The sequence below is a fragment of the Polyodon spathula genome, chromosome 28, assembly GCF_017654505.1.
Source record: "Polyodon spathula isolate WHYD16114869_AA chromosome 28, ASM1765450v1, whole genome shotgun sequence".
In the NCBI taxonomy this organism is placed as follows: domain Eukaryota; kingdom Metazoa; phylum Chordata; class Actinopteri; order Acipenseriformes; family Polyodontidae; genus Polyodon; species Polyodon spathula.
In genome coordinates, this window is record NC_054561.1 from 92,754 (window position 1) to 117,753 (window position 25,000).

The 25,000-nt window shown below is 48.1% G+C and overlaps 2 protein-coding genes and 1 pseudogene across 4 annotated transcripts; 1 reads left to right on the forward strand and 2 right to left on the reverse strand.

Moving 5' to 3' along the window:
• Positions 1–5,561, reverse strand: part of LOC121301739 — a 38,214-nt pseudogene extending 32,653 nt beyond the window's left edge.
• Positions 3,406–11,102, forward strand: LOC121302011 (tumor necrosis factor receptor superfamily member 9-like). The gene is made up of 8 exons (XM_041231792.1): positions 3,406–3,852; positions 5,574–5,838; positions 7,325–7,444; positions 7,787–7,924; positions 8,998–9,070; positions 9,538–9,611; positions 9,764–9,889; positions 10,152–11,102. The coding sequence occupies exons 2-8, from the start codon at positions 5,715–5,717 to the stop codon at positions 10,277–10,279; spliced, it is 783 nt and encodes a 260-aa protein (XP_041087726.1). The 5' UTR covers positions 3,406–3,852; positions 5,574–5,714; the 3' UTR covers positions 10,280–11,102.
• Positions 11,103–13,382: 2,280 nt separating this feature from the next.
• LOC121301906 lies at positions 13,383–18,709 on the reverse strand. 3 transcript variants are annotated; one of them, XM_041231622.1, is made up of 7 exons: positions 17,431–18,709; positions 16,808–16,995; positions 16,451–16,528; positions 15,912–16,040; positions 15,616–15,716; positions 14,938–15,038; positions 13,384–14,487 (listed from the first exon to the last, which is right to left on the reverse strand). In XM_041231622.1, the coding sequence occupies exons 1-7, from the start codon at positions 18,428–18,430 to the stop codon at positions 14,333–14,335; spliced, it is 1,752 nt and encodes a 583-aa protein (XP_041087556.1). In that variant the 5' UTR covers positions 18,431–18,709; the 3' UTR covers positions 13,384–14,332. The 3 variants fall into 3 exon arrangements, with proteins under 3 accessions (XP_041087557.1, XP_041087556.1, XP_041087558.1); XM_041231623.1 differs by lacking the exon at positions 16,451–16,528 and having other exon boundaries at positions 13,383–14,487; XM_041231624.1 differs by lacking the exon at positions 14,938–15,038 and having other exon boundaries at positions 14,338–14,487.
• Between the last annotated feature and the right edge of the window lie 6,291 nt (positions 18,710–25,000).

The window sequence follows — 25,000 nt, forward strand, 5'->3', positions numbered from 1 at the left end:
AAGTGGAGGAAACCAGAGTACCTGGAGAAAACTGGAGAAAAATTATATATATATATATATAATATATATATATATATATAATATATATATTATATATCTATTATGATCTTATTAATTAATGATGAAACCCGTAATTAGTATACTTCCAGATGAGTTTACTGAGCGGCTGCTTTGAGTCCAGTTATCCCTCCTGTTCTGCTAGAGAAATGTTTTAATGGAAGGTGCCGAGAGTCTATCTGATTAGCAATGATTGGGTTAGAAAGTTTTCCGAATTTGGAATGCGTGTCTACGTACTTTTCATAGGCCCACTGTAATGGATTGTAATCTCAGCCAAGCCATTGAATTGAATAGAGGCGGGCTGGACGCGAACCGCAAACCATGCGGTTCAAAGGAGAACGCCTTAACATTCAACTAGAAGAGCAGGCGAGAGGCAAGTCCGGGTCGGGTGCTGATGTCAGTATAATGAAGTCTTCACCGCTAGAGAGTCATTATAATGCGCACACACGCATGTTGTATACAGAGCATGCATGTGCACAGCAGTGGAGAGTCATTATAATGCGCACACACGCATGTTGTATACAGAGCATGCATGTGCACAGCAGTGGAGAGTCATTATAATGCGCACACACGCATGTTGTATACAGAGCATGCATGTGCACAGCAGTGGAGAGTCATTATAATGCGCACACACGCATGTTGTATACAGAGCATGCATGTGCACAGCGGTGGAGAGTCATTATAATGCGCACACACGCATGTTGTATACAGAGCATGCATGTGCACAGCGGTGGAGAGTCATTATAATGCGCACACACGCAGGTTGTATACAGAGCATAGCGGTGGTCTGTGGCTGAGGCGCGCAGTTTTGCATTGGAAAAGCTTGTTCAGCACGGTGTGGAGAATGCTGTATAAATGACTGCTTTTGGAGGTTAGTTAGTGGGTGCTGTTTCTCGAGAGGAAGCTGGCTGTTACTATCTTAGATAACTGACTACTAGGAAGACCACGCCTGAGAAGTTTTCTGGAAATGTGGTGTAATTCATAATCATGCCTGCTGATGTTTGTTGAGCAGTTTTGTGTGTGTGTGTGTGTGTGTGTGTGTGTGTGTGTGTGTGTGTGTTTTTTTGCTGAACGGATTTCAGCCTGCTTATATTACACTTGGCCGTGGCTACACTGTGGACAGAGTTTATGAAGGAGAAATGTGTGCGCAGGCGCGCCCGCAGCAGAATGCCCTAGACGGTTAGATTTTGAGACGGCATCTCAAAGCTGCGCTCTGCCTCCCCACAGCAGGGTCCCTACCTGGGAGTTTCTCTGCAGTTGCACCGGCTGCTGCTGCTTTTATACTCATGGGCTCTGCAGGAGGTACTCTCGAAGGGTTCGTCGGTGCTTTCATTCATTAATCACTGCCGCGTCATCCAGGGTTTCCCCTGATGAAGTAAAAAAAAACTCTCTCAAAAGAAAAATCGAGCTGTTACTGTACTCTTTGACATTATGAATCATCGTCAGAAAGAATTCTCCCTTTGATCGTTACAGAGGCGGACTATCTGGCAGACCGAGTCCCGTGGCCTTCATTATTACCGTGCCCTATTCAAACAGGCAGCGGGTGTTATAATTCCGCTCTGTTATTAACACTCGTTTTGTGGCGAGACGGTGTTCTAACAGAATTAAATTATAAAAACATTTTAACCAAGAGATGATTAACAGCAGGTGAATCTTCCCAGCTGTCCCTGTCTTCTCTTATATAATTCAGGACTCGCTCTCGCAGCGTAGAGAGGCTCAGACTGGGCTATTAACCTTGCTGCAGTGGACGGAGTTCTTGTAAAGCGCACTGCTCACCCCAGTCTGGCGTGGATCGTGTCCTTGGAAAGGAGTGGGTGTGGGTACCAGGGTCTCAGGGGCTTAAACGAGTTCAGTGTTTAAGGAAGTTCCTCTTTAGTGTGTGTGTGTGCGTGTGTGTGTGTGTGTGTGTGTTTCTCACGGTAATAATATAGCGCACTAGATCCCGACTCTCCTCTGTGTCACTGTGGCTGTCCAGCTCTGGCGTTAACCTGCAAACTCTATTTTATTGATTAGGAAAAGGTGATAAAGAAGAACTTGTTCAGATTCACAATATTGATAATGATTTATTTATTTTCTAATCCAGTATAGATGGGGGCTTTTTTTGTTTGTTTATTTCATTGCTAAACAAAAAATCTGGAATTTACATGCAGGTCTTGAAGAAGTTTTGAAAAATAGCCCCAGTGTTTTTTTGTTTTTTTTTACAGGAATACGTTTGCACTGCTAGCATGCATTACTCCACATTTGGCTTCTTGGTGGTTAGCAGAGAAATGCTGAGGGGCTGGACTGGAAAAAGCCCCCAGCCCGCCTCTAGTCCCTTTATGATAATACCCAGCTAGCAGTGCACACACTCCCCCAGAGCCCGCTGAAAAGATCACGGCTGAGCCTCGCAATGGGCAGCATGCTACCCAGATAGCAGCGAGGAAAGCCCATTTCAAACAGCGCATCGCTCCAGACACATCCTTCACCTTTACTGACCCTGAACACCAATACAGGGCCTGCTTTCAAGAGCAGAGCGGCAGCAACTTAATAACAACACTACTGCTACTAATAATAATAAATAATAATAATAATAATAATAATAATAATAATAATAGTAGTAGAGCTGTTCTTTCAGGCACTTCAGGAGCCCTGAACACGGAGTCAGTATTATACTGAAACAGCCGGTCCGCACAGTAAATGCAATGACGTCATGTCCCGAGTGTCAGCTAATCTTTAAACCCCTCTGATGAGCGTGTTTCTTCTGCGGGGATCGAGCACACGCTTCACCGTTTCGGTCTTGCAAAGTCAGTAACATTAAGTGAAAAAAAAAGCATTTGACTTGACAAGGACATTTCTCCCTCGATAACCTTCTGCGAGATTGCAAACGACTTTGCCTTTTAAATATCGCTTCTTGCGTAAATCCGTTCTCAAGTTATCAGACTTTTCCATCTGTGGGTTTGTTTAGTTTTTTTTTATTTGTTGAATGCGATACGAATTACCCATTAAAATAATGTCTTGCTGTGTTCGTGCACACACGCAGCCTGTATGTATGCCCGGGGCTTGCACCAGTTTGCAGCCGTCAAGTTACTTTGCTTCAGCGACACGGCGAGTTGAAATGCAAGCGCCGCGGAATTACGTTAAACGTGTCCCCTAAAAAAAATGAGTGAGTTTACCGTATTCTCCCATAGAATGAGTGAATGAGCACTCTGCGGCAGGCTTTGTTGGCTGAGCAGTTTGTTTACATTATATAATACAGAATAATTAGAATACCAATTAAACCCGCTGTACCTTTAATAACTATAGGAATTAAAAAAAACTCTAAGGCGTTTAATTTTATTCAGGGGGTATTGCAGTTCCAGTAAGGAAGTGTGAGTGGATTGCAATGCAGTACATTTCAGTGCTAAGAATACCAGAAGCAGGGACTTTTCGTGCTATCTTTTCACTCAGTAATGTATTGAATTAATCGAGGTCGATATCATTTGTTTATTATGTCACTGAAGTTGTTCTGGAGTTTCCGAATTCGGTTTTCTTTTTTTTTTTGTTACACATATTAGCACCGCCCACCTGTGTATCCTGTCATTCTCGTTTGCCTAATTCACTCTCAGTAAAAAGCATCGCATTGTGTAAAATTCTCTTCACTACCGCAAAGGGCAGTGGTGTAGCATGAACTAAACTCGGCTCGCTGATGGTTTTTATTGTAACTTGTTTTCCCCTCCACTTCTCAAAGCAAACGTTCTTTTAATTTCGTTTTCATGAAGTGAAACTTTCTTTTGATCTGAACGCACAACTGCTGAAGAACTAAACAGGACAAGAACTGTAAGTATTTAACTTTGTGATTTAAATTTGATTGTGATATTAAAGTTGTTGGGTTTTTTATTATTATGATGATAAAAATAGCTACTGTTTGAATTTTTAAAGGCTGTTCTTCAGTGAAATGCTGACTGCATCGCCTGTATTGCACAGCCACTATGGTAGCTGTGCCAGGATTGGTGTGTCCAGGACATTAAGGGTTAATCTTCCAGCGTTCCACAGCTCTTCTTTAAAGAGCCAGCTAAATCAATACAGTCTAGTGTAGAGAACTCAGTGCTGTACTGGGGGGGATCTCAATACAGCACTCAGTGCTGTACTGGGGATCTGAGAGCAGCTCAATACAGTCTAGTGTAGAGAACTCAGTGCTGTACTGGGGATCTGAGAGCAGCTAAATCAATACAGTCTAGTGTAGAGAACTCAGTGCTGTACTGGGGATCTGAGAGCAGCTAATTCAATACAGTCTAGTGTAGAGAACTCAGCGCTGTACTGGGGATCTGAGAGCAGCTAATTCAATACAGTCTAGTGTAGAGAACTCAGTGCTGTACTGGGGATCTGAGAGCAGCTAATTCAATACAGTCTAGTGTAGAGAACTCAGTGCTGTACTGGGGATCTGAGAGCAGCTAATTCAATACAGTCTAGTGTAGAGAACTCAGTGCTGTACTGGGGATCTGAGAGCAGCTAATTCAATACAGTCTAGTGTAGAGAACTCAGTGCTGTACTGGGGATCTGAGAGCAGCTAATTCAATACAGTCTAGTGTAGAGAACTCAGTGCTGTACTGGGGATCTGAGAGCAGCTAATTCAATACAGTCTAGTGTAGAGAACTCAGTGCTGTACTGGGGATCTGAGAGCAGCTAATTCAATACAGTCTAGTGTAGAGAACTCAGTGCTGTACTGGGGATCTGAGAGCAGCTAATTCAATACAGTCTAGTGTAGAGAACTCAGTGCTGTACTGGGGATCTGAGAGCAGCTAATTCAATACAGTCTAGTGTAGAGAACTCAGTGCTGTACTGGGGATCTGAGAGCAGCTAATTCAATACAGTCTAGTGTAGAGAACTCAGCGCTGTACTGGGGATCTGAGAGCAGCTAATTCAATACAGTCTAGTGTAGAGAACTCAGTGCTGTACTGGGGATCTGAGAGCAGCTAATTCAATACAGTCTAGTGTAGAGAACTCAGTGCTGTACTGGGGATCTGAGAGCAGCTAATTCAATACAGTCTAGTGTAGAGAACTCAGTGCTGTACTGGGGATCTGAGAGCAGCTAATTCAATACAGTCTAGTGTAGAGAACTCAGTGCTGTACTGGGGATCTGAGAGCAGCTAATTCAATACAGTCTAATAGAGAACTCAGTGCTGTACTGGGGATCTGAGAGCAGCTAATTCAATACAGTCTAGTGTAGAGAACTCAGTGCTGTACTGGGGATCTGAGAGCAGCTAATTCAATACAGTCTAGTGTAGAGAACTCAGTGCTGTACTGGGGATCTGAGAGCCAGCATATCAAACACATAGTCTAGTGTAGAGAACTCAGCGCTGTACTGGGGATCTGAGAGCCAGCGTATCAAACACATATACTCACAGATGAAAGGCACAGGACTCTGCAGGTGGGTTGTTATTGGCATTGAGTGGCATGGTCTTGTTCAGTGGGAAAACCCAGCGCTCTTCTGAGAACTGGTAGATCACAGAGCGCGTCATGAAAGGTGTGGGGACTGATGGTGGCATTTCTCATTCTAGGGCAGGCTGGTGGATTGGACAGCAGCACACACACACAAGCCAGGAACAGCCGCAGTTACACTCACTACAGTCGATCACGACACAAACAGCACCTGGGTTAAAGTTCCTCTTGGGCTTTGTCATCTGCAAGACATACAGAGGATGGAAAAGCCATGTCCTGGATTTGTGATCTTCTTTCTGTTCGCTAGTGCCAGCGGCCTGCAGCTCTGCAAGCAATGGGAGGATGGTAGAAACGGAGAGGTGTGTTGTAACGCCTGTGAATCCGGTAAGTTCAGCCGTTTACTTGTTTGAAAACGTACAGGGACGGGGTTCCTGTGCTCCCAAGCTTGCTGAGCCCTCCAGCGGATCACTGAGCAGAAGAAACCAGAGCCAGTTTGGGCACAGACAGCATGACAGAGGGACTGTTCGTTTGATTTGCGCAGTGAAAAATCGGCAGGGAGAACGAAGGACAATGTTACAGAGACGTTTGAACTGCTCTGCTATCCCGTGGTGTAGTTCTCGAGAATCGCCTGATGGTGGCGACGGATGCATGGATTCAAAGCCATGCTGCTAAAAACACAGCAGTTTAAATGCAGATATTAAAGCAGAGAAGAGTGCAGCTAGAATGACATTGTTCCTTGTTTAATAATACAAATAGGCTTTAGAGAAATGGCTTTCAACACACAGTGCTTCCCTTATAAAAGTTTCACACAGTGTTTGTGCAGTATTTTACCACACTGTTTGTGCACAGTATATATGTAGTTTTCTCCTCCATGCATTTACTCTGGTTTGCCGTATTTACGAATATGCTTCACCATCCCGCGTTATTATTTCCAATATCTTCACTATGTGTTTTTCCTGTGGGCAATCTTCCTAATGCTCTGGGCTTTATTGTGCTACAGCAGGCTAGTTTTTTACCATACAGCAGTAAGCTTTTACAAGGGCTCAGAGCAGTGTTCTGAGAAGGATTTATGAGTCAGTTAGGCATGTCCGCTTATGGGGAAGTTTAAAAGATTAGCCTGATACAAAGAACACATTCTTGGAAACTTTGTTGGTGTGCCTCTGAAACAGCTGATAGTGAGTCATGAAGCCTTTCAGGTGACAAAGAGTAAAAACACCAAAGCATCAGGCGTTCTAAACACAGCTTCCAGGAGTTTAACTGTGTGACGCAGAATTGCTGTGAGTGAGTCATCCCTCAGCTGACTTCATGTGCTCTGTAAATGCAATCCCCCATAGATGAGTCCTGTATTATAGGGACGCTGCATCTCCCTGTATTATAGGGACGCTGCATCTCCCTGTATTATAGGGACGCTGCATCTCCCTGTATTATAGGGACGCTGCATCTCCCTGTATTATAGGGACGCTGCATCTCCCTGTACGCATTATTAAAAAAAACACAAGTGTATTTTTAATATATTTGTATTTCATTTGAATGCTTTAAATATAAATGGACATGCAGGTTCTTAGGCGTCGTGGACTGTGGTTTGAATCTCAAGTCCAGGTAAGGATTTCAAACAGTGGTGATCTAGTGACCTACCGCGATCTAGTGACCTACAGCCAGCTCAGACGCCTCATAGTGAAAAAACCAGGCATGGAATAAAGCGCTGTGCAATGAGAGTGTTGTTCCCATTCCTGCAGTGCTGTGCACACCAACGCGATGGAGGCAGGAGAAGCAGCAGCAGCCTCTTACAAAACACGTTACAAAGGTGTGCTTCATCACTGGTGCATTACCATCTCTTTAAATCCCTCACGAGCGCTGTCCTTCTTCACAGGTGCCTACATGGACAAGAAGTGTGGGAAAGAGCAGAGTCAGCTGTGCAGGCCCTGCATACAGGGCTCCTTCAACACAGATCCCACCAAGAAACAGTGCGCCCCCTGCAGGACCTGCCAAGGTAACAGCCCCAGGAAACTCCTTTCAGTTTGTGCGGGGTTTTTAACATTTTCTGCCATCTGTTTTGACCATTTTATTCCCAGTGGGACTTTCCTGGTCAAATAAATACATAAATAAAAGCCTTGAGGACTGAAAATGCAAAAGATAGCTGTCAAGCTTAATGTTAAAGCTGACTGAACTAGTGTTTAAGTGCTGTACTATTATTATTTTTTTATTACTAGGATTAACTTGCAGGGAGATTTGATTATTCAATAACAAAAACATTGTAACAGATTAAAACTAGACTAGGGCTGAACTGTACTGTGTAAACGTGGACATTTTTTATTCCTCTCCATCTTAAAAGGTAAACTGAAGATAGACAAGCCCTGCACGAATGTAACAGATACAAAGTGCACTTGTATCGAGGGCTACCGGTGTGTCAGTGATAACTGTGAGAGATGTGCCAAGGTGTGCCAGCAAGGAGAGGAGCCCACGGACACAGGTAAAGAGGACCGGCAGTCCAAACACAGCACAGCACACACAGTCCTTTTCAATTTGCACTTTCCTCTTAGTACACAACTCATGCAGTGCCACTGTCTCTCTGCCTTGCCACTGCAGTGCCACTGTCTGTCCGCCTTGCCATTGCAGTGCCACTGTCTGTCCGCCTTGCCATTGCAGTGCCACTGTCTCTCTGCCTTGCCATTGCAGTGCCACTGTCTCTGCCTGCCTTGCCATTGCAGTGCCACTGTCTGCCTGCCTTGCCACTGCAGTGCCACTGTCTCTCTGCCTTGCCATTGCAGTGCCACTGTCTCTCTGCCTTGCCATTGCAGTGCCACTGTCTCTCTGCCTTGCATTGCAGTTGTCAGTGCCTTGCCACTGTCTCTGCCTTGCCGTTGCAGTGCCACTGTCTCTCTGCCTTGCCATTGCAGTGCCACTGTCTCTCTGCCTTGCCATTGCAGTGCCACTGTCTGCCTGCCTTGCCACTGCAGTGCCACTGTCTCTTGCCATTGCAGTGCCACTGTCTGTCTCTCCGCCTTGCCATTGCAGTGCCTTGCCATTGCAGTGCCACTGTCTGCCCGCCTTGCCATTGCAGTGCCACTGTCTGTCCGCCTTGCCATTGCAGTGCCACTGTCTCTCTGCCTTGCCATTGCAGTGCCACTGTCTCTCTGCCTTGCCATTGCAGTGCCACTGTCTGTCCGCCTTGCCATTGCAGTGCCACTGTCTCTCCGCCTTGCCATTGCAGTGCCACTGTCTGTCCGCCTTGCCATTGCAGTGCCACTGTCTCTCTGCCTTGCCACTGAAGATCACTTGTTAGCATGACTTGTGGTGGCCATCAGGATAGCCCAGCAGATTCACACACATGCATTTTAAATAATTAGCCCCATAGAACACTCAGTAAGGCTTCACATTTGAAGAGCCAGTAAAAGTATCACTACAGGACTTCCAGTGTGTATCAGCAGAGGCACTACTTGATAGAACAGAATGGCTACAGTGTAAGTGCATTTCTATAGACGAAGCAGTGAAAGACTGGATTCAGCTGTGAAACGTTTTGTTTCGTTTTGTTTCTTTGCACAGGGGACTGCCGGCCGTGCCCTTCAGGCAAGTTCAACTCCGAGAAGAATGGGCAGTGTAATCCCTGGAGAGCAGAGTGAGTGACCTGGCATCTCTGCCACAGACCCGGGCTCCAACTCTCTGATCTCAGTCTGGGGCTTTTAAAAAGTGGCACAGCCTTTGATCAAATAGGTGCCAGGGTGCCATTGAGCCTACCAGGCATCCCATCACTGAGATTCATTGCCTTCAAGCACTAAAACGGCCTTTTTAAAATCATTCAGAAATATCTATTTTAAACCTGGCCAGGGCTGGGAATCCTGTAAATGCTGACTGTGGAATCGTTTGTTATTTCATTTTTTTTTTGTCCTGTTTTAAATGATAGAGCTGTTTTTGCTGTTGAGTTTAAAATGTTATTTCTCACCAGGAACCTCCTTGGAAATGCATCTCTCAAGAGTTCCGTCCTGGTTAAATAAACACATGAGAATTTGAAATCTGACAGGACTAAGAAAGGAGTTAATGGATATTTCGCGATGCTGATCAGATTTCTCTGCGCTTCTCTTTCAGATGCCCCCCGGGAGAGGTCATATGTACCAACGGCACGGCAGAAAAGGATATCGAGTGCGAGCCCATCCCCGCAGGTACGGCACTGCAACCCTCGCTCTCCCTCTCTTCCAACACTACCACATATTGAACAGGGACTGCAGGGAGACTCCGATAGCAGAGCTCCCACTCCAGCTTGCTGAGCTGCGGCGTGCAGGTAACGACCTGTCACTCTCTTGTTCCTGTGCAGATGCAGGCGCGAACGTCACTGTGATCGTCGTTGTTATTGGCTCCACGTTCCTGGCCACGGCTGCCATGTTTAGGCTGTACGCGGTCAAAGTGGCTGGGAAGAAAAAGGAGAAAGTGGCAGAGCCAGGTAAGCAGGGCGCGATTGCGTTGAACCGAACTGGCATACCCATTCCGAGACCCTTTCTGTAGATTAGCATCATTACTTTAGATTTTTTTTTAAAGATGTTTCTAAAGTAACCGCAGCGTCACAAAACCATGCAGAATTGAATTCCATGCAGAATTGAATTCCATGTGGCTCATGACTGGACGCACACCTCTGCTGTAGGTGAAGTGCACGCTGAAATGCTTCCCCCATGCCAATGCTGTCCGATTCCTCTCGCTCCGTTCAGAGGCCAGGACTCGAGTGATTCAGGTGGCCCAGGTGGAGGAGGACGCCTGCAGCTGCCGCTACCCAGAGGAGGAGCAGGGAGGCTGGGATGAATCGGAGGAGCTGGACAGCAAGCTCATGGAGGTGTGAGAGCGCGCAGACGGAGAGACTCCCTGCAGAGTCACAGAGCACAACACTGACTTAGCTAAACAGCATCCAGCGCTAACACAGGGCCCAGAATCAGCTGTCGCTGATTGCTCTGTTCACTTCTACTGCAGGGGGCGCAAACACATGATGGTGTGTGTGTGTGTGTGTGTGTGTGTGTGTGTGTGTGTGTGTGTGTGTGTGTGTGTGTGTGTGTCTGCAGCAGGTCACAATGTTATTGCTAAGAATGGTGTTGCAGGGCACACTGTAAGAACTTCTTTATAAATTCAGCCAGAGCAGTGCTTGATGATAGCAGGGCTCATGCTGTGACAGGACGCAGAGCAAAGAACCGCGTGAGAGTGTCTGAGTGCTTTACATCAGTATGACTGCATGAGGGATGGCAATAAGAATCCGACTGCATAGCTGTTTCACCCGTTCCAGGTTTTAATGCAAGCTTGATTAGCCACAGTGTATAAAGAACAAGCTTAGGTGTGTCTTATTAAACTCGCAGTAAACCAGGATCAAACTGCTCTGCAATGGGAGTCTTATTTCCAGCCCCTGAGATGGTGGTCACTGGCTAGACTTCGTTAGACATGAATACCTTTCTGTTTAGTGCTTTATTACAACCTTTTACTTGAAACTTTCCCGTCGTCATTCGAGGGCATTTAAAAAGGAATCCACGAACCTGTCCGCTACACCCTGAAACCAGGCAGCAAACAGGAGTGAGGATTTCATCTCTTACCTGTGAAATATCCCGCGGCGTGCGTTCCACTGGGTCACTGCTGCTTGCGTCGTTATTTCCCCCAAGCTTGCAAACTATTCCTGCAAACAAAAAAAATAGATAAATAAGCACGTTTTGTTGGGGGTGCGCCTCAGTGTTGAGAAGTATCACAGCGGGTGGATGTTGACTGGGACTAACGAGCCAGCGTGAAAGGGAACCCCCCCCGTCACGTGGATCACGCAATCAGCAACGTGAGTCAGCAGTGGGAAGTGGAGAACCCCCCTTCCCCTGTCCACCACAACTTCCCAATTCCATCTGCCCTGTTAGATAAGTGAAAGACTTGCGAAAGAGAAGCGTGGCTGGTGGCACTAGCTGGGGGGCTGTTCTCGTAGCAGCCTTGCGCAATGGCAGAAGGAGCTGTGAAGGGATGTGTAAGATTACAAGCAGGAGCTTCCCCATTCACAGAAAGAGGGGACCAAGTACCCACAGAGCGTGATTAATCAGGTTCCAAGCAGCAGCAGCAGCAGCCTTTCATATACATTCAATAAAACATTACAGCAGTAAATTACGATGGGCAGTAGGTAACGTGCTGGGGTGCGGAAAGCGGTACTCTGCCTGGCTAGGGTTTTGAGCAGCACTGTTACTGTGGCTTTTGAGCAGGAACCTGGTGTAAATCATTCGCTTTTCTGTCAACACTTCATGTATTTGCTTTATCCTATTTTTATATATATATATATACTGTACAAACACATTTGGATATTTTTAGTGTATATATCAGAGCGTTTATTTTTAAGGTTGTGGGGGTATGAAATGAATATGTATTTATGTTTCTTTAAGCATCGCTCCCTAACAATGCACGAAGTTATTTGCATTGCCCGATATTTCAGACTGCCGGGACGTTGTGAAGGAATGTCTCTAGCGCTGGTACCAGGGTTAATGAAGGGTGTGTAGCAGCACTCTCTCGGAGATACCTCACTAGTATTGTGCACTTACTGGATACCAAGCTGTGAAGTCATTTTAGTCGTGCAGCTAAGCCCTGGTTCATCTGTACACATTTTTTTGCATGCATATTTTTTTCTAGATATAAAATGTGATAAAAAAAAATGTAAACTGATAAATAAGTTGTACTTTAATATATATATATTTTGTGAAGTGTTTGTGTGAGTTTTCACTTTGTTGCTACAGCAGTGGTCCACAGTGTGCAAACAAGACCATGTCCTGTTTAATAGCAACACTATTAACTAGGTAACCCATCCCATCCCCTCACCACTCTCTGTGTGAAGAAGCGTCTCCTTCAGCAACATGACTAGGTAACCCATCCCATCCCCTCACCACTCTCTGTGTGAAGAAGAGTCTCCTTCAGCAACATGACTAGGTAACCCATTCCATCCCCTCACCACTCTCTGTGTGAAGAAGAGTCTCCTTCAGCAACATGACTAGGTAACCCATTCCATCCCCTCACCACTCTCTGTGTGAAGAAGAGTCTCCTTCAGCAACATGACTAGGTAACCCATTCCATCCCCTCACCACTCTCTGTGTGAAGAAGCGTCTCCTTCAGCAACATGACTAGGTAACCCATTCCATCCCCTCACCACTCTCTGTGTGAAGAAGAGTCTCCTTCAGCAACATGACTAGGTAACCCATTCCATCCCCTCACCACTCTCTGTGTGAAGAAGAGTCTCCTTCAGCAACATGACTAGGTAACCCATTCCATCCCCTCACCACTCTCTGTGTGAAGAAGAGTCTCCTTCAGGTAACCCATTCCAACATGACTAGGTAACCCATTCCATCCCCTCACCACTCTCTGTGTGAAGAAGAGTCTCCTTCAGCAACATGACTAGGTAACCCATTCCATCCCCTCACCACTCTCTGTGTGAAGAAGAGTCTCCTTCAGCAACATGACTAGGTAACCCATCCCATCCCCTCACCACTCTCTGTGTGAAGAAGAGTCTCCTTCAACAACATGACTAGGTAACCCATTCCATCCCCTCACCACTCTCTGTGTGAAGAAGAGTCTCCTTCAGCAACATGACTAGGTAACCCATCCCATCCCCTCACCACTCTCTGTGTGAAGAAGAGTCTCCTTCAGCAACATGACTAGGTAACCCATTCCATCCCCTCACCACTCTTGTGTGAAGAAGAGTCTCCTTCAGCAACATGACTAGGTAACCCATTCCATCCCCTCACCACTCTCTGTGTGAAGAAGAGTCTCCTTCAGCAACATGACTAGGTAACCCATCCCATCCCCTCACCACTCTCTGTGTGAAGAGTCTCCTTCCTTCTGTCCTGAGTTATCTCCACTTAATAAAAACAGTCTAAAAAAATATTCATATCCAAGAGAAAATAAAGTTTTGTAGTTACAACACTGTTTATTTTGATACAGAATAACACAGCAATACAAATTTCTAAAATAATATGAGTGTCATCACGCAGCTGCTGGCTCATCTAGAGGCATACAGAGGGTTAATCTTACCTGTCGTGCAACTCCGCCTCTTCGCTAGGTCTCAAACGCGTGGTTTTTGAAAGAAACACTTTAAATTTTATTTTACAAACACGTCACCTGGTACTGCAGTGAGTTAAAGAAATCTGGGTTTGCAAGTCATGCTTTCAGACAGCGTCGCACTTCCTCGTAGCTCACGGAGGTGCAGAACAGGTAAGATTCAGGGGATCGCTTTAATTCCAACTGCGGAAACTCCAGCTGGAACCAAGGGCTCCCCCGCCCCGTTCATTCAAGGCTTTTATTTAAAACAAAACACACCAAAGCAAGGAATTAACCAACCAGGGCCCTCCAAACTGTAAATAAAACACCCAATACATTGTAACCCTGCGCTGCACTCAAAAATCTACACTGGATGCAATCCTGCGTGGCCCCAGCTCTACACTGCCCTGCTGCAGGGAATTGGTAACGATATACTGGTACAAATACAGATCAGTGTATCTATACTGGCAACACTGTGAACTTCAAAACACTCTTCTGATATGCTAGGCAGGCTGTGTCATATATAAAATGTATACAGTGTGACCTGGACCACGCACACACACACAGAGCTCATTGTCCATTCGAAAGCGCAGTTCAGTTCTGCATGGGTCACACCCTGGCCTGGCCCGGGACTCGTCAGGGTGACACACGCTGCCCAGTGAAGGCAGGAATCGCTTCTGCTGTACGATAGGAGCCAGGTCTGTGACCCCTGCATTGTCATGAAGTGAACCACGCTGGGAATAATGAGAGAATGGTAGAATTGTGTGAGAGAGAGAGAGACGGGGAAAAAAGAGGCAGAGCAAGAGACAAGAAGAGGTTAAGAGAAGGACAGCGCGAGAGAGGGAGAGGGGGAAGGGGGTCACTGCTGTTTGCAGCCCTCCTTCCTGTCTTTGGTTTTCAGGCGGCTAATCTTATCGCTCTGGCACTTGGTGGGGGGGATGAAGGTGGGCTCGGCTCGCTCGTCAGCGTAGTCGTGGAAACAGCAGGGGGCGGCGGGGGGGAACCGAGAGGCCGCTGTGGAAAGAGAAAGATAAAGAAAGAGCTTCTGTAGCAGCGCTATATATAAACATGCTAAGCTCTGTTCAGTTGACCTCGACAAAGCCAGTTAATTACATTACAAACAGGGCCAAACCTGTCACTGTACTTCATGCAACAAAGAGACTGAACACATGCATTGTCATAGCTGCTGATCAAAGCACCCAGTGGCAAAGTTACACCAGCTTCACCCATTCCAGGTTTTAACATGTGCTTGATCAGCCCCAGGGTAAAGGCAACAAGCACAAGGGGGTCTGATTAAACTCCTAGTGAAACCAGGAATGGATCGCAGTGCTCTGCAATGGGAGTCCTGTTTCTATCCCTGCAGTCCTGCACACACCAGACTAAGCAGCAGCAGCAGCCTCCTCTAAAACACGCTACAGAGCTGTGCTGGACGATGGCTGTTCACAGGGAGGGAGGGGTTATTACCAGGCGCTGGGAGAGCTGGCTCTTCCGCTGTGATCTCCTGCCGTTTCACCCTGAAAGTGGGATCCAGCTCCTCAGCGATGTTCCTGGGGAGCAGGTGCTGCCTGCAAGCAACCGGGACAGACATCAGCACCCCCGCCTGCACTTCCAGAACACTACGGGTAGGGTTACCACAGGGGAGGCGCAGCGTGCTAGAGGCAGGGTGAGGGTTTGACAGAGCTGCTGAGAGGAGAGGGCGGCCCAGACTGTGATGTCAGTGAAATTTCCACTCCAGCCCTGTTAAGGGACTCAGAGCCTGCAGGGGTGGGCGTCTCTTCAGAGGCAAGAGAGACATTATCAACGAGCGCTTGCTCTTCTCTCTCTATATAAATAGCTGGCTTACTCACCGGGTGGATCTAAAAGGAGGCCTGGCGTTTGCGTTAACGTGTTATTTTTGGGTACTTCTGCATTTACAGTAAAAGAACAAGGGCAGTGTGGCGAGACAAGTGGTTATTAATAGTTTATATAGATAGAGAGCTAGACAGACAGACAGGACAGATGAACTGGAGCTGTTTCAGCATGCAAGACTGGCACAGCCTGGACTGTGAACCGCACTGCCGGGTCAATATGCCCAGTGGTTTTATTGGCTCGTCTCCTGGTGTCGGTGCCTGAAGTCTGGCAGTGCCCGGGGGGGGGGCTCACCTGTATGTGGGAGACACTCTTCGATCTTGGGACCCCTCCTCTCTCGGTGACAGCAGACCCTCTAAATCCAGCCGCTCATGAGAACCAGGGGGCGCCTCAGTCTGGGGGGGGGGTCACAGGTCAGAGGTCACAGAAAAACATTACCTTCAATTTTCAATCCCTTTTTCATTATTTCAAGGAAATTTTCTCAGCAGTGGAGCTGCATTTTAAGCCAGTTGCTTACAGAGGGACAGGAATAAGACTCTCGCTGCATAGTGGTTTACACGTTCCCAATTACACCAGCTTCAGGGCAGTACCTTCCTGTTCTGGCTCCTCCGCCTCCTCTCTGAAGAGTCTGTGAGGTCCCTGCGCTCCATCCGTGACCCTTGACCCTCCAGATCACGTGACGCCTTCATCTCCTGCCGCTGCATGAAGCGTGCGATTTCCTGAGGAGACAGAGCCAAGGGCATCAATAACACCACGCCAGGGGGGGCAGGAAAAAGTCCTGCATCCCCTCACACGTTAGTGCCATCACGTTACCAAGACACAGCTATACAGGGATTCATCAAGCAATCAAGCAATCAATCTATTTTATTTAGCGCCTTTCTTATTGGAACACCATCACAAAGCGCTTTGGAGAGGAAGTGAGACTCCTATTGCACAGCAGTGCCACCCACTGCAGGTTTGAATACAAGCTTGATGAGCCACAGTGTGGGCAGGCAACAAGCTCAGGTGTGTAATAAAGTCACGGCTATGCAAGAAGGGTCTCATTTCCATCTCAAGAACGTGCAAGAAGGTTTAAAGCAGCTGGGAAAAGCGGTCTGGACTGGAATGGGAGGGTCTCGTCGCTGGGTACCTCATCTTGTGCCACCTGGGCTGCTCGAAAGTCCTCCTCCTCAGCCTGGTCCCGCAGCCTGCCTGTCGACGCCAGCCTCTGAAACACAGGAACCAGCCCTCGTGAGACAGGGGTGGCAGTGCCGTGTGATGCATGGAGGACACAGGCTCTGTCTCCAGGCAGCGAGATGAGACCAGGTTCAAAGCTCTAAAACCACGAACGGTCTCCCTTGATCCCTGTTAACTGCGGACCAGTCTAAAGAAGACGCCTGACGTATTTAATCCAAGTGTAAGCAGGGGATTCAAACAGTAGTTATCAATAAGCATGCGTGCCTGTATAGGGATGGACAGGGCAGGGGGAGTGTGTTTTTAACCCTACCGGGGGTGAGATGTCGTTCCCGGGCCACTGTCCCTTCCTCAGCAGCCTCTCCTCCTCCTCCTCTTCCTCCTGCAGCCTCCTCGCCAGCTCTGCATCCCTCAGAACCTGCTCCCGGTCCTGCAAACCCAGCTGAGCCACCTCAGCGTGCAGAGCAGCAGGGAGCGCCGCTCCAGCGCAGGACCCTCCCTCTGAATTCAGAGAAACAGGCATTGTGAGGAGCCGGGACTCCACAAGCACCATCTCTCTCTCTCACACACGCACAGAATCTGATCCCTGTCCTGAATTCACACATTGATCAGACTTATTCTGAGTTGTAGGTTTTCACTGGGATGAGGGTTTGTAAAGCAGCAAGATGTGCCACAGACTGCAGCTGCTGTCTCTCCCTCTCTCGCTGCTGGGGCTCTGGAGCCAGGCGTCTCACCAGAGTGGATTCCACCCTGCTGGTGTCTCCGCTGCCTGAGAAGTCTTTACGGTAGCATGGGGTTACATTGCTAGGAAGGGGCGCTATCACTTTATACAACAGTAAGGTAGGAAAAAAAAAAAACCACAGCACCAAAGAGATCAAGAGGAAAGAGTAACGAAGCCAGGTAGAAGAGGGGGTTCTCCCAGCACTCCCAGTGTACCTGCGGTCTTCCTCCAGTCCCATGCTGCTGGAGAGAGCTGTGTGGCAGGGAGGCTGTGTTGTCTGTGGGGCCTGTGCTCCCTCTTCCTCCTCCTCTCGTTCCCTCCCTCCTCCTCCTCCTCTTCAGAGCTGGAGGGAGAGAACTTCTCACTCCGCCTGCGCTCACTCTGCCTTCGCCTCTCCCTGCGATCGCCGTGGCGACTGCAGCCAGCCCCACCCACCCTTACATCCCCGCGGTGACTGGAACAAGCCCCACCCCCATTCTCCTTAACCCCACCTTCTCTTCTCCTGTGATCTGCACGGTTACTGCTGCTGGCCCCTCCCTCCCTTTCTCTGAAATCTCTATGGTTACTGATGCTGGCCCCTCCCTCTCTTTCTCTGAAATCTCTATGGTTACTGCTGCTGGCCACTCCCTCCCATTCTCTGAAATCTCTATGGTTATTGATGCTGGCCCCTCCTTCTCTTTCTCCGAAATCTCTATGGTTACTGCTGCTGGCCCCTCCCTCTCTTTCTCTAAAATCTCTATGGTAACCAGTAGCTCCTCCTTCTCCTTCCCTGAGCTCTCCGCTTAGCCAGCCTAGCCTTTCCCTGTAACCCCGCCCATCGCTGAAATCCATTTCCTCGAAGTCACCACGGCGACCGCTGTGGACCTCACCCTCGTCTTCCCTGCAATCGAAGCAGCGATGGGCTCTGCCAGCGCGCGGGATTCTGCTGCAGTCCTTCTCCGGTAAAGCCATGGCAGGACCACAGGGGGCGGCGTCCAGGTTGTTTTTAACGTACTGCAGATCGCTGCTTCCCTGGCCCCCAGGACAGTCCCCGGGTACACCGCTGCTGTTGTCCGGCTCTAACTGCGCGGTCCTCTGCCGGTTCGCGGTATCGCTGGGTGGAAGTTGGTGCCCCCTGCTGGCTGAGCCTCCCTCGCTGTGCCTCCAGTCTACAGGACAAGGTTGGTGCCGCTGGTAGGTTTGCAGCCTGCCGCAGTCTTTGTGAAAGCCAGACATGCAAACACAAAGCAGGGGGGCGGGGGATTAGCGAGGGAGGGGCGGGGCTTGTTAGTCAACACTCGATTTCACAGACAGACGAACCAAGGCAGGGTCACTCTGTGTTTCATAGAGCTGCAATAAATAATACATCCATTCACCTGGGCATGGAGTCTAGGGTTACATAACCAACAGGGAAAGTCACATCATCGAAGCGCTGCGTAAAGCTGTGGCTAATCCAAGTGAAATAATCTGTGAGGTACTCACCCAGCACACATTCCAACTAGCAGCCCTGCAAATCTACACAGCAAATGGTAAGAGGAGAATTCATATTATTTTAACGAGCAATGCAAGCTATATCTTGCTGTGGAGCTCTGACCCCCTGACGAGCGCCGGTCCGATCCCATTTAATACTGTGGGTGTCGTGAACCAGGGAGCAGGGAAGCCAACCCGCTCCGGACGAGTCCTATGGCTGAGCTTGGGTGTGCTTGCATGCCTCAGTGGTAGCGTTTAGGATTAGGAGAGGGAAGCAGCAGGCGTGCAATGAAAGCAGAGCACGAGAGGTGCTGCAGACAGTCCAGCAAGCAGAGACAGCCTGTCAGGTGAGCCCCACCCCGTCCCGCGGACACGACAAAATCCAAAACCACATCCCGCACTGACAAACGCTCCAAATCCACTCTTACGGTTGACTTTTGAAAAAAAGGGACACAGTCTGTCCGACAGTTACAGACGCTTTAGCTTGGGGTGTACCAGGAGCTGCTTCTGTGAGATCGGCTGATCACAGGCAGGCAGCTGGCAGGCGAACACACAGCATGGGGTTTTTTGGCAATGTGTTTTTTTCTCGCTCAGTTCAAATTTCACTGGACCTGAACACAGCCCCCAGGGGCAAGCTGCACAGCTGAGGCCGAGACAAGGAACTGCACAAGGCTGCTGTAACCAGGGCTGCAGAAGGGAGAAGGTAACCTCTGTGTTTCTGTCTGTGTGTGTGTGTCTGACTGTCTGTCTCTGTGTGAGTGAGTGTTTGGAGACCCGAGTCCCCTGCTGTTAGCAACGTCAATACTGAACATGAAAAAAAAAAAAAAAAAAAAAACTAATACCAGAGAACACTGATTGCAACTCAGAGAGTCCCGTCTTCACATCTCTCCTGTTTTGTGTTTATGCAAATGAGACGGGTGTTGAAAAGGGCTTTCCCTCTGCTGCCCTGACCCCCGGTCCCAGCCGAAAACCAAAAGAAAAACATTAAAAAGTAAAAAAAGAGGAAGAGACAGTCAGAAGCGCTCAGAAATGCGTCTGTTCAGATCCGGTGGGACCGGCTTAGTGCTTCTATTCTGATGCCTCAGTGCTGCGCACACGCTCACTCCATTCTGAAGGGCACACACGCTCACTCCATTCTGAAGGGCGCACACGCTCACTCCATTCTGAAGGGCGCACACGCTCACTCCATTCTGAAGGGCGCACACGCTCACTCCATTCTGAAGGGCGCACACGCTCACTCCATTCTGAAGGGCACACACGCTCACTCCATTCTGAAGGGCACACACGCTCACTCCATTCTGAAGGGCTGAATGTACCTCTGCTGCTCAGGAGGCCGCTCTGGTCTCCTTGGCAACCGCCGTCATGTCTCCGCCTGCGAATCTCCAGCTCCTCCTCTTCCTGTAACTTCTTGGCAATTTCCTGTTTGACACATTTATCGAGAATCAATCTAGTTTTAAACAAAATAATAAAAAGAGTTTTGTCTCTGTAGCCCTGTGGGGTTTGTGTGTATAAAAAGATACAGCATTTCCTTCTCTGTGTTACTTTAATTACACACAAGGTTATAGGGCAGTTCTCAGGACACTGACATACATAGCAACTTGAATATTTTATATATATATATATAACACCTCCTATAGCTGCAAGTGGAAGCACAGGCACGCTTTTGGCTCTATAGTGGACAGCAGTTTTCTGTAGCACTGAAAAAGCTTTTGAACGTAAACAACCTGGTCTGTGAACAAGGCCTGCTTTCAGACATCATGCATGCATTGAGAATGGCTGGCAGCCTGTAAAATAACACCGCCATGAGATTTAGCACAATCAGGAAGCAGCTGGGGGGAGAGGGGAGGGGGGCATTCTGACAGTAAACCAGACAGCAATTTTACAAATCACATCACAAACCAGTGAAAACCAAACCAACAGCTCATTCCCTGCCAGGAAGCAGTCTTGGGGGGAGCACACACCCCCCCTCCCAACCCCCCTGACGCAGGCAGTTTCACTGGTACTGAGCCTGGGGGAGTGGAGGGAGGGGCTCAGAGTTTCCAGAGACACACTCTGCTGCTCAGTTTCACTCCTCCCTGGATCAAAGAGCTGTTGGTGTTTGAAGTGTTCAGAGCTGCTCTCTCAGATTGAATGGCGTTTCCATGCAGAGAGCTGCCCACGGCACTCTAGTTATTAGATAGCTGCTGTGCGAGGTGCATGAAAGTAATGTGCGATGTTCAGAGAGGTCACCTAGTGTCGTTTGGGCTCTAAAGACGATACGCTGTGGGAAAAAAACAACACTTTCACAGCTTAATCTCAAAAGCCTTCCGCAAGAGATCCAGTGGGTTTCATGGGATGCAGCTGTAAGAAAGCAGGTGTGGAAGAACGCTGCTTTAAACAAGAAACAAAAACTGAAATCAACAAAGTGACAAGGCTGCTGCACCAAATCAAAAACAGAGCGCCGAGAATTTCCAAATAATCTGTGGTTCTGTGAAGCGGCGTGCCCACACACAGCAGGGCTGGGACCACGTCATGAGAGAACCAAAAACAAGCTGCCCGCAGCGTGTCTTCACAGGGCAGGACGTGGGGGGGTCAAAGCCAATCTGAGTCAATCTCACACACAGGGGGGCTGCACTGTGAATAGAGAGAGCCAGGAGTCAAAATTGATTACATGACAAACATTTTGGCTGGAAATCTTCCTCCGTTCCAAAGGCAAATTTCAGAATATTCCAGTAAATTCTGAAGATCTGGATAACGGCATTAACTATGTGTTGCGTTCTTTTAAATTATTATTATTATTATTATTATTATTTAGTATTATTATTATTATTATTATTATTATTATTAACTGACAACAAAAAATGATCCTCTTGCATTTACACGTCACTACCACTAGAGGGCAGCGCAGATTTAAACGCGTGTCAGCCCTTTCATTTAAATGAAAGCACCCCAGTGCTGGTATCGGTCATTTCTTCAAATTTAACAGCACAGGGAAAATATGAACCAAGAGTAAAAAGAAAACATGTATAATGCAACAGAACACAATGCCTGCGACACACAGGGGTGTGTGCGATTTACAGGTCCTGCAGAACACAATGCCTGCGACACACAGGGGTGTGTGCGATTTACAGGTCCTGCTGCCTAGTTTAAACCCCCCCCCCATAGCAGTTTGGGGGGTCCTTAAAATTGTCCAAAAACTCGAATTCCGAGCACCTTCCTTCTTCGTCCGACTGTTAATTTCATTCGGGCTCTCAGTGCTGTGACCCACAGCGTACAGCACTGCCCGTTCGCTGGCAGTCTCCCAGGCCTGACAGCATCACACGCCCAGGAGGAGCGGCTGCAGGGTGCAGCTTTCTCCTCCACCTTTCCAAAATTAAAATGTAAAGGTTTTGATTAGCCGCAGGTATCAGGGTTAACCCAGACAGAGAGCTTCCTCCAGGACTGGAGCCCGCGGCGCTGCGGGAGTCTTTAAAGATTTGCAGATTGAAAGGGAGGTGTTGGCAGCCAGGTGCCTCAGGGTCCCTTCATCCCTCTCCTCCAACTGCTGATCCAGCACAGCATGAACAGGCTGCTCTGATTTCTCAGGGCACCTTGTAAAACAAGCTCACCACGAGACTGGGCTGGGGGGAGAGGGAAACCACAGCCAGCATTCAAAAACCTACTTTCTTACCTCCAATTAGCAGCAAAAACATGAACTCGCTGAACCCCCCCCACCCCAACCCCTTTAAAAGAGTGCGAGCCAAAGTTTTAATGAGATTTCCGTAGCTCCTGTTAGCGCGAGCAACACCATCACCTCCCCCTATAAAAGGGGCTGCTAACCAAAGCTTTTACAAAACAAACCAACAGCCCTCACAGCCCTCCAGCAGACTGCAACTGCAAGCGACTTTCAGCAGGGAGATGCAGCTTCTATATAGATCGCAGACAGGGACGCCACTTACACAGCAAACCATCAGTCCAGGATGTGTGCAACAGATACCAGCTGTTTCTAAGTATGTGTCCAGCGCCCTCATTAGAGTAGACACTAATGTACAGCAAATGGTCCTTTTAAACAGCTACCTGGAAAGCTCCCAGCACTGTGGCTGCAGACCTTGTGTGCCCGGGACTCGAGCCAGCAATCCACACTTCTGCCTCCTAGCAGAGCTGCTCATTACTCACAACAGAAGAGGCTGGCAGGCTTCTTTAAAACAGCAGCGGGCACCACTTTCTGGTGCTGACTGAGAAAGCTTTTAACAGGAGCTGGAGAGCAGCCCGCGGGCGTGCACACGGAGTGACCTCCAAGTCCCCTTCATATTTTTTCAGTGAGCATCAGCAGTTTATGGGATCGGACCCAAATGCAAGCTGGAAGGTGCGCAGGAGGCTGGGGAGGGGGGGGGGTCGACGGTGTGATTGGAGGAGAGAATTCAAGGCGGTTATCTGGTTCATCGCGCGGGCGTGTGCCACGGCATGAGCAGTGCGGCAGGGTGCCACGAAATGAGACATTCCTGCCTCACGTCAACAGGGGCACAGGGACTGCTGTAATGAGACACGTCTGCAAGGTGTTTCAGCTGCGCAGAAGAGTCGTTCCTCCAATTCCTACAGGGGTTTGGGGTCAGACTACATGCAAACCGAAGCAGTAAAAAAAAAAAACAAACCCGGATTTTGTGCATGAAGGAGGGAGCCGCGACCCGATCTGAACAGAACACGCCAGGTTTTACATCAGTTTCGGAAAGCCCCTGGTTTGAGGGCAGACTGACCTTGAACCAACCCACGCTGCCTTCTCTCTGCAGCAAGCAACACCTCTCCCACCTCCTCCTCCAGCAGCCAGCGTCAGACATCTGCACAAACAGGACTGAAGGTGGAATTGACAGTCAGAGCATGGCTGAACCCCCGTAGGTTTTAAAGCAGTGATACTCCCCCCACACAGATGCAGATTGGAGACCCTGCTCTGTGGCAGCAATGACCTTGTGCAGAAGAGTGTTAGGGTTGTAAAAATGACAAGGTGCTCAATCCAGCTGCCGTTCAATACCAGCTCTCCACAATGACAGCTCACCTCATTCCTGCTTGTTCAGTATGTTTCTGAGCGTCTAGGTCTGCCTCTAACCCAGCTCGGAGGGTATTTCTCACCCAGTCTTTGTCGTGTCAGGCCGGTCATACAAAGAGTGAGAGATGGTTTTTGCAGAGTTTTATACTTCTTTCAGCTGAAGCACTGTCTTGACAACAGGACACAGAGCGAGAGAGCCAAACAGAGGAGAGTGTGTGTGTGTGTGTGTGTGTTTTACAGTAGAGATCCGCCCTTTGAGACACGTCACAAGGTATCTTAATATCCAGGTGGGAGGTATTTAAACAACGCAATGATTCAATTATAGTGCCAGGGCAGGGTGCCCCCCCTCCCCCCCAGCTGGAACTGCAGACAATTACTGTAGTCATTAAATCACTAGACTAGACTGGCACAGCTGGAAGGCAGACTCGAGCTTTCCAGGTGCTTCACTCCAGCTAAGACTAATACACAAACACAAAGTTCAGTGCCAGAGAGACACAGACCTGCTTGAGGAACACAGACAGAGGGAGAGGGAGGTGGGAGTGCAGTTCACAATTCCACACCAACACACACAGGCAGGCAGGAGTTTCAATAACTGCACCGGCTTTGCAGACGGATCTCAGTACTCAATGCTTTCACCTAAAACACTAAATCATTGGAGCGTTTTATTTAGAGATAAATGAATTGTTAGGTCTTAGAACACAACTCACAAACTGAGCGCAGGTTCCGGTTCCATTTCTAACGAGACCAGGGCTCTGATTAACATCTTCCAGTCTCTTGAACTGGGAACCTTTGATGTCCAGCCCTGACATGAAAGATGTTTTGCCTTTCGGGGAGGTCACCAGTTTTGTATCAGGGCTACAAAGCTATTGGTAAACATCTTCCCAAATAGATATAAACCAGATATAAACAGGTTTTGCTTTGAAAATCGGTTTACGAGGGGGTCGTGAAAGCTTTAGGAGGATCTGGACAGAGCCAGACACTTCAAGGGCTGAGCAGCGATTTGTACAACTATCAAAAATAAACTTGTTTTCTTCCAATTGGGCTAAAGGAAAAAAGTGGTGTCATGAGGTTTCGTCTTCTGTATGGAGCGATTGATTCAGTTACGAGCTGTGCTGAAGGGCAATTCAATACTCAACTGTTTGACTGTACCGAGTAAAATACATCACTGTTGAAATCTACAGTTCATAATTATTTATACTGACGGATGCAAGGAAAAAAAACAAAAAAACACTAACTTCTAACCTTTCGTTTGAAAACAACACACATCAAAAAGGTTTAACTATAGGGAACCCAGTCAGGCAAACAGACGAGAGCTTTTAAAATTCAAACTCAAGAAC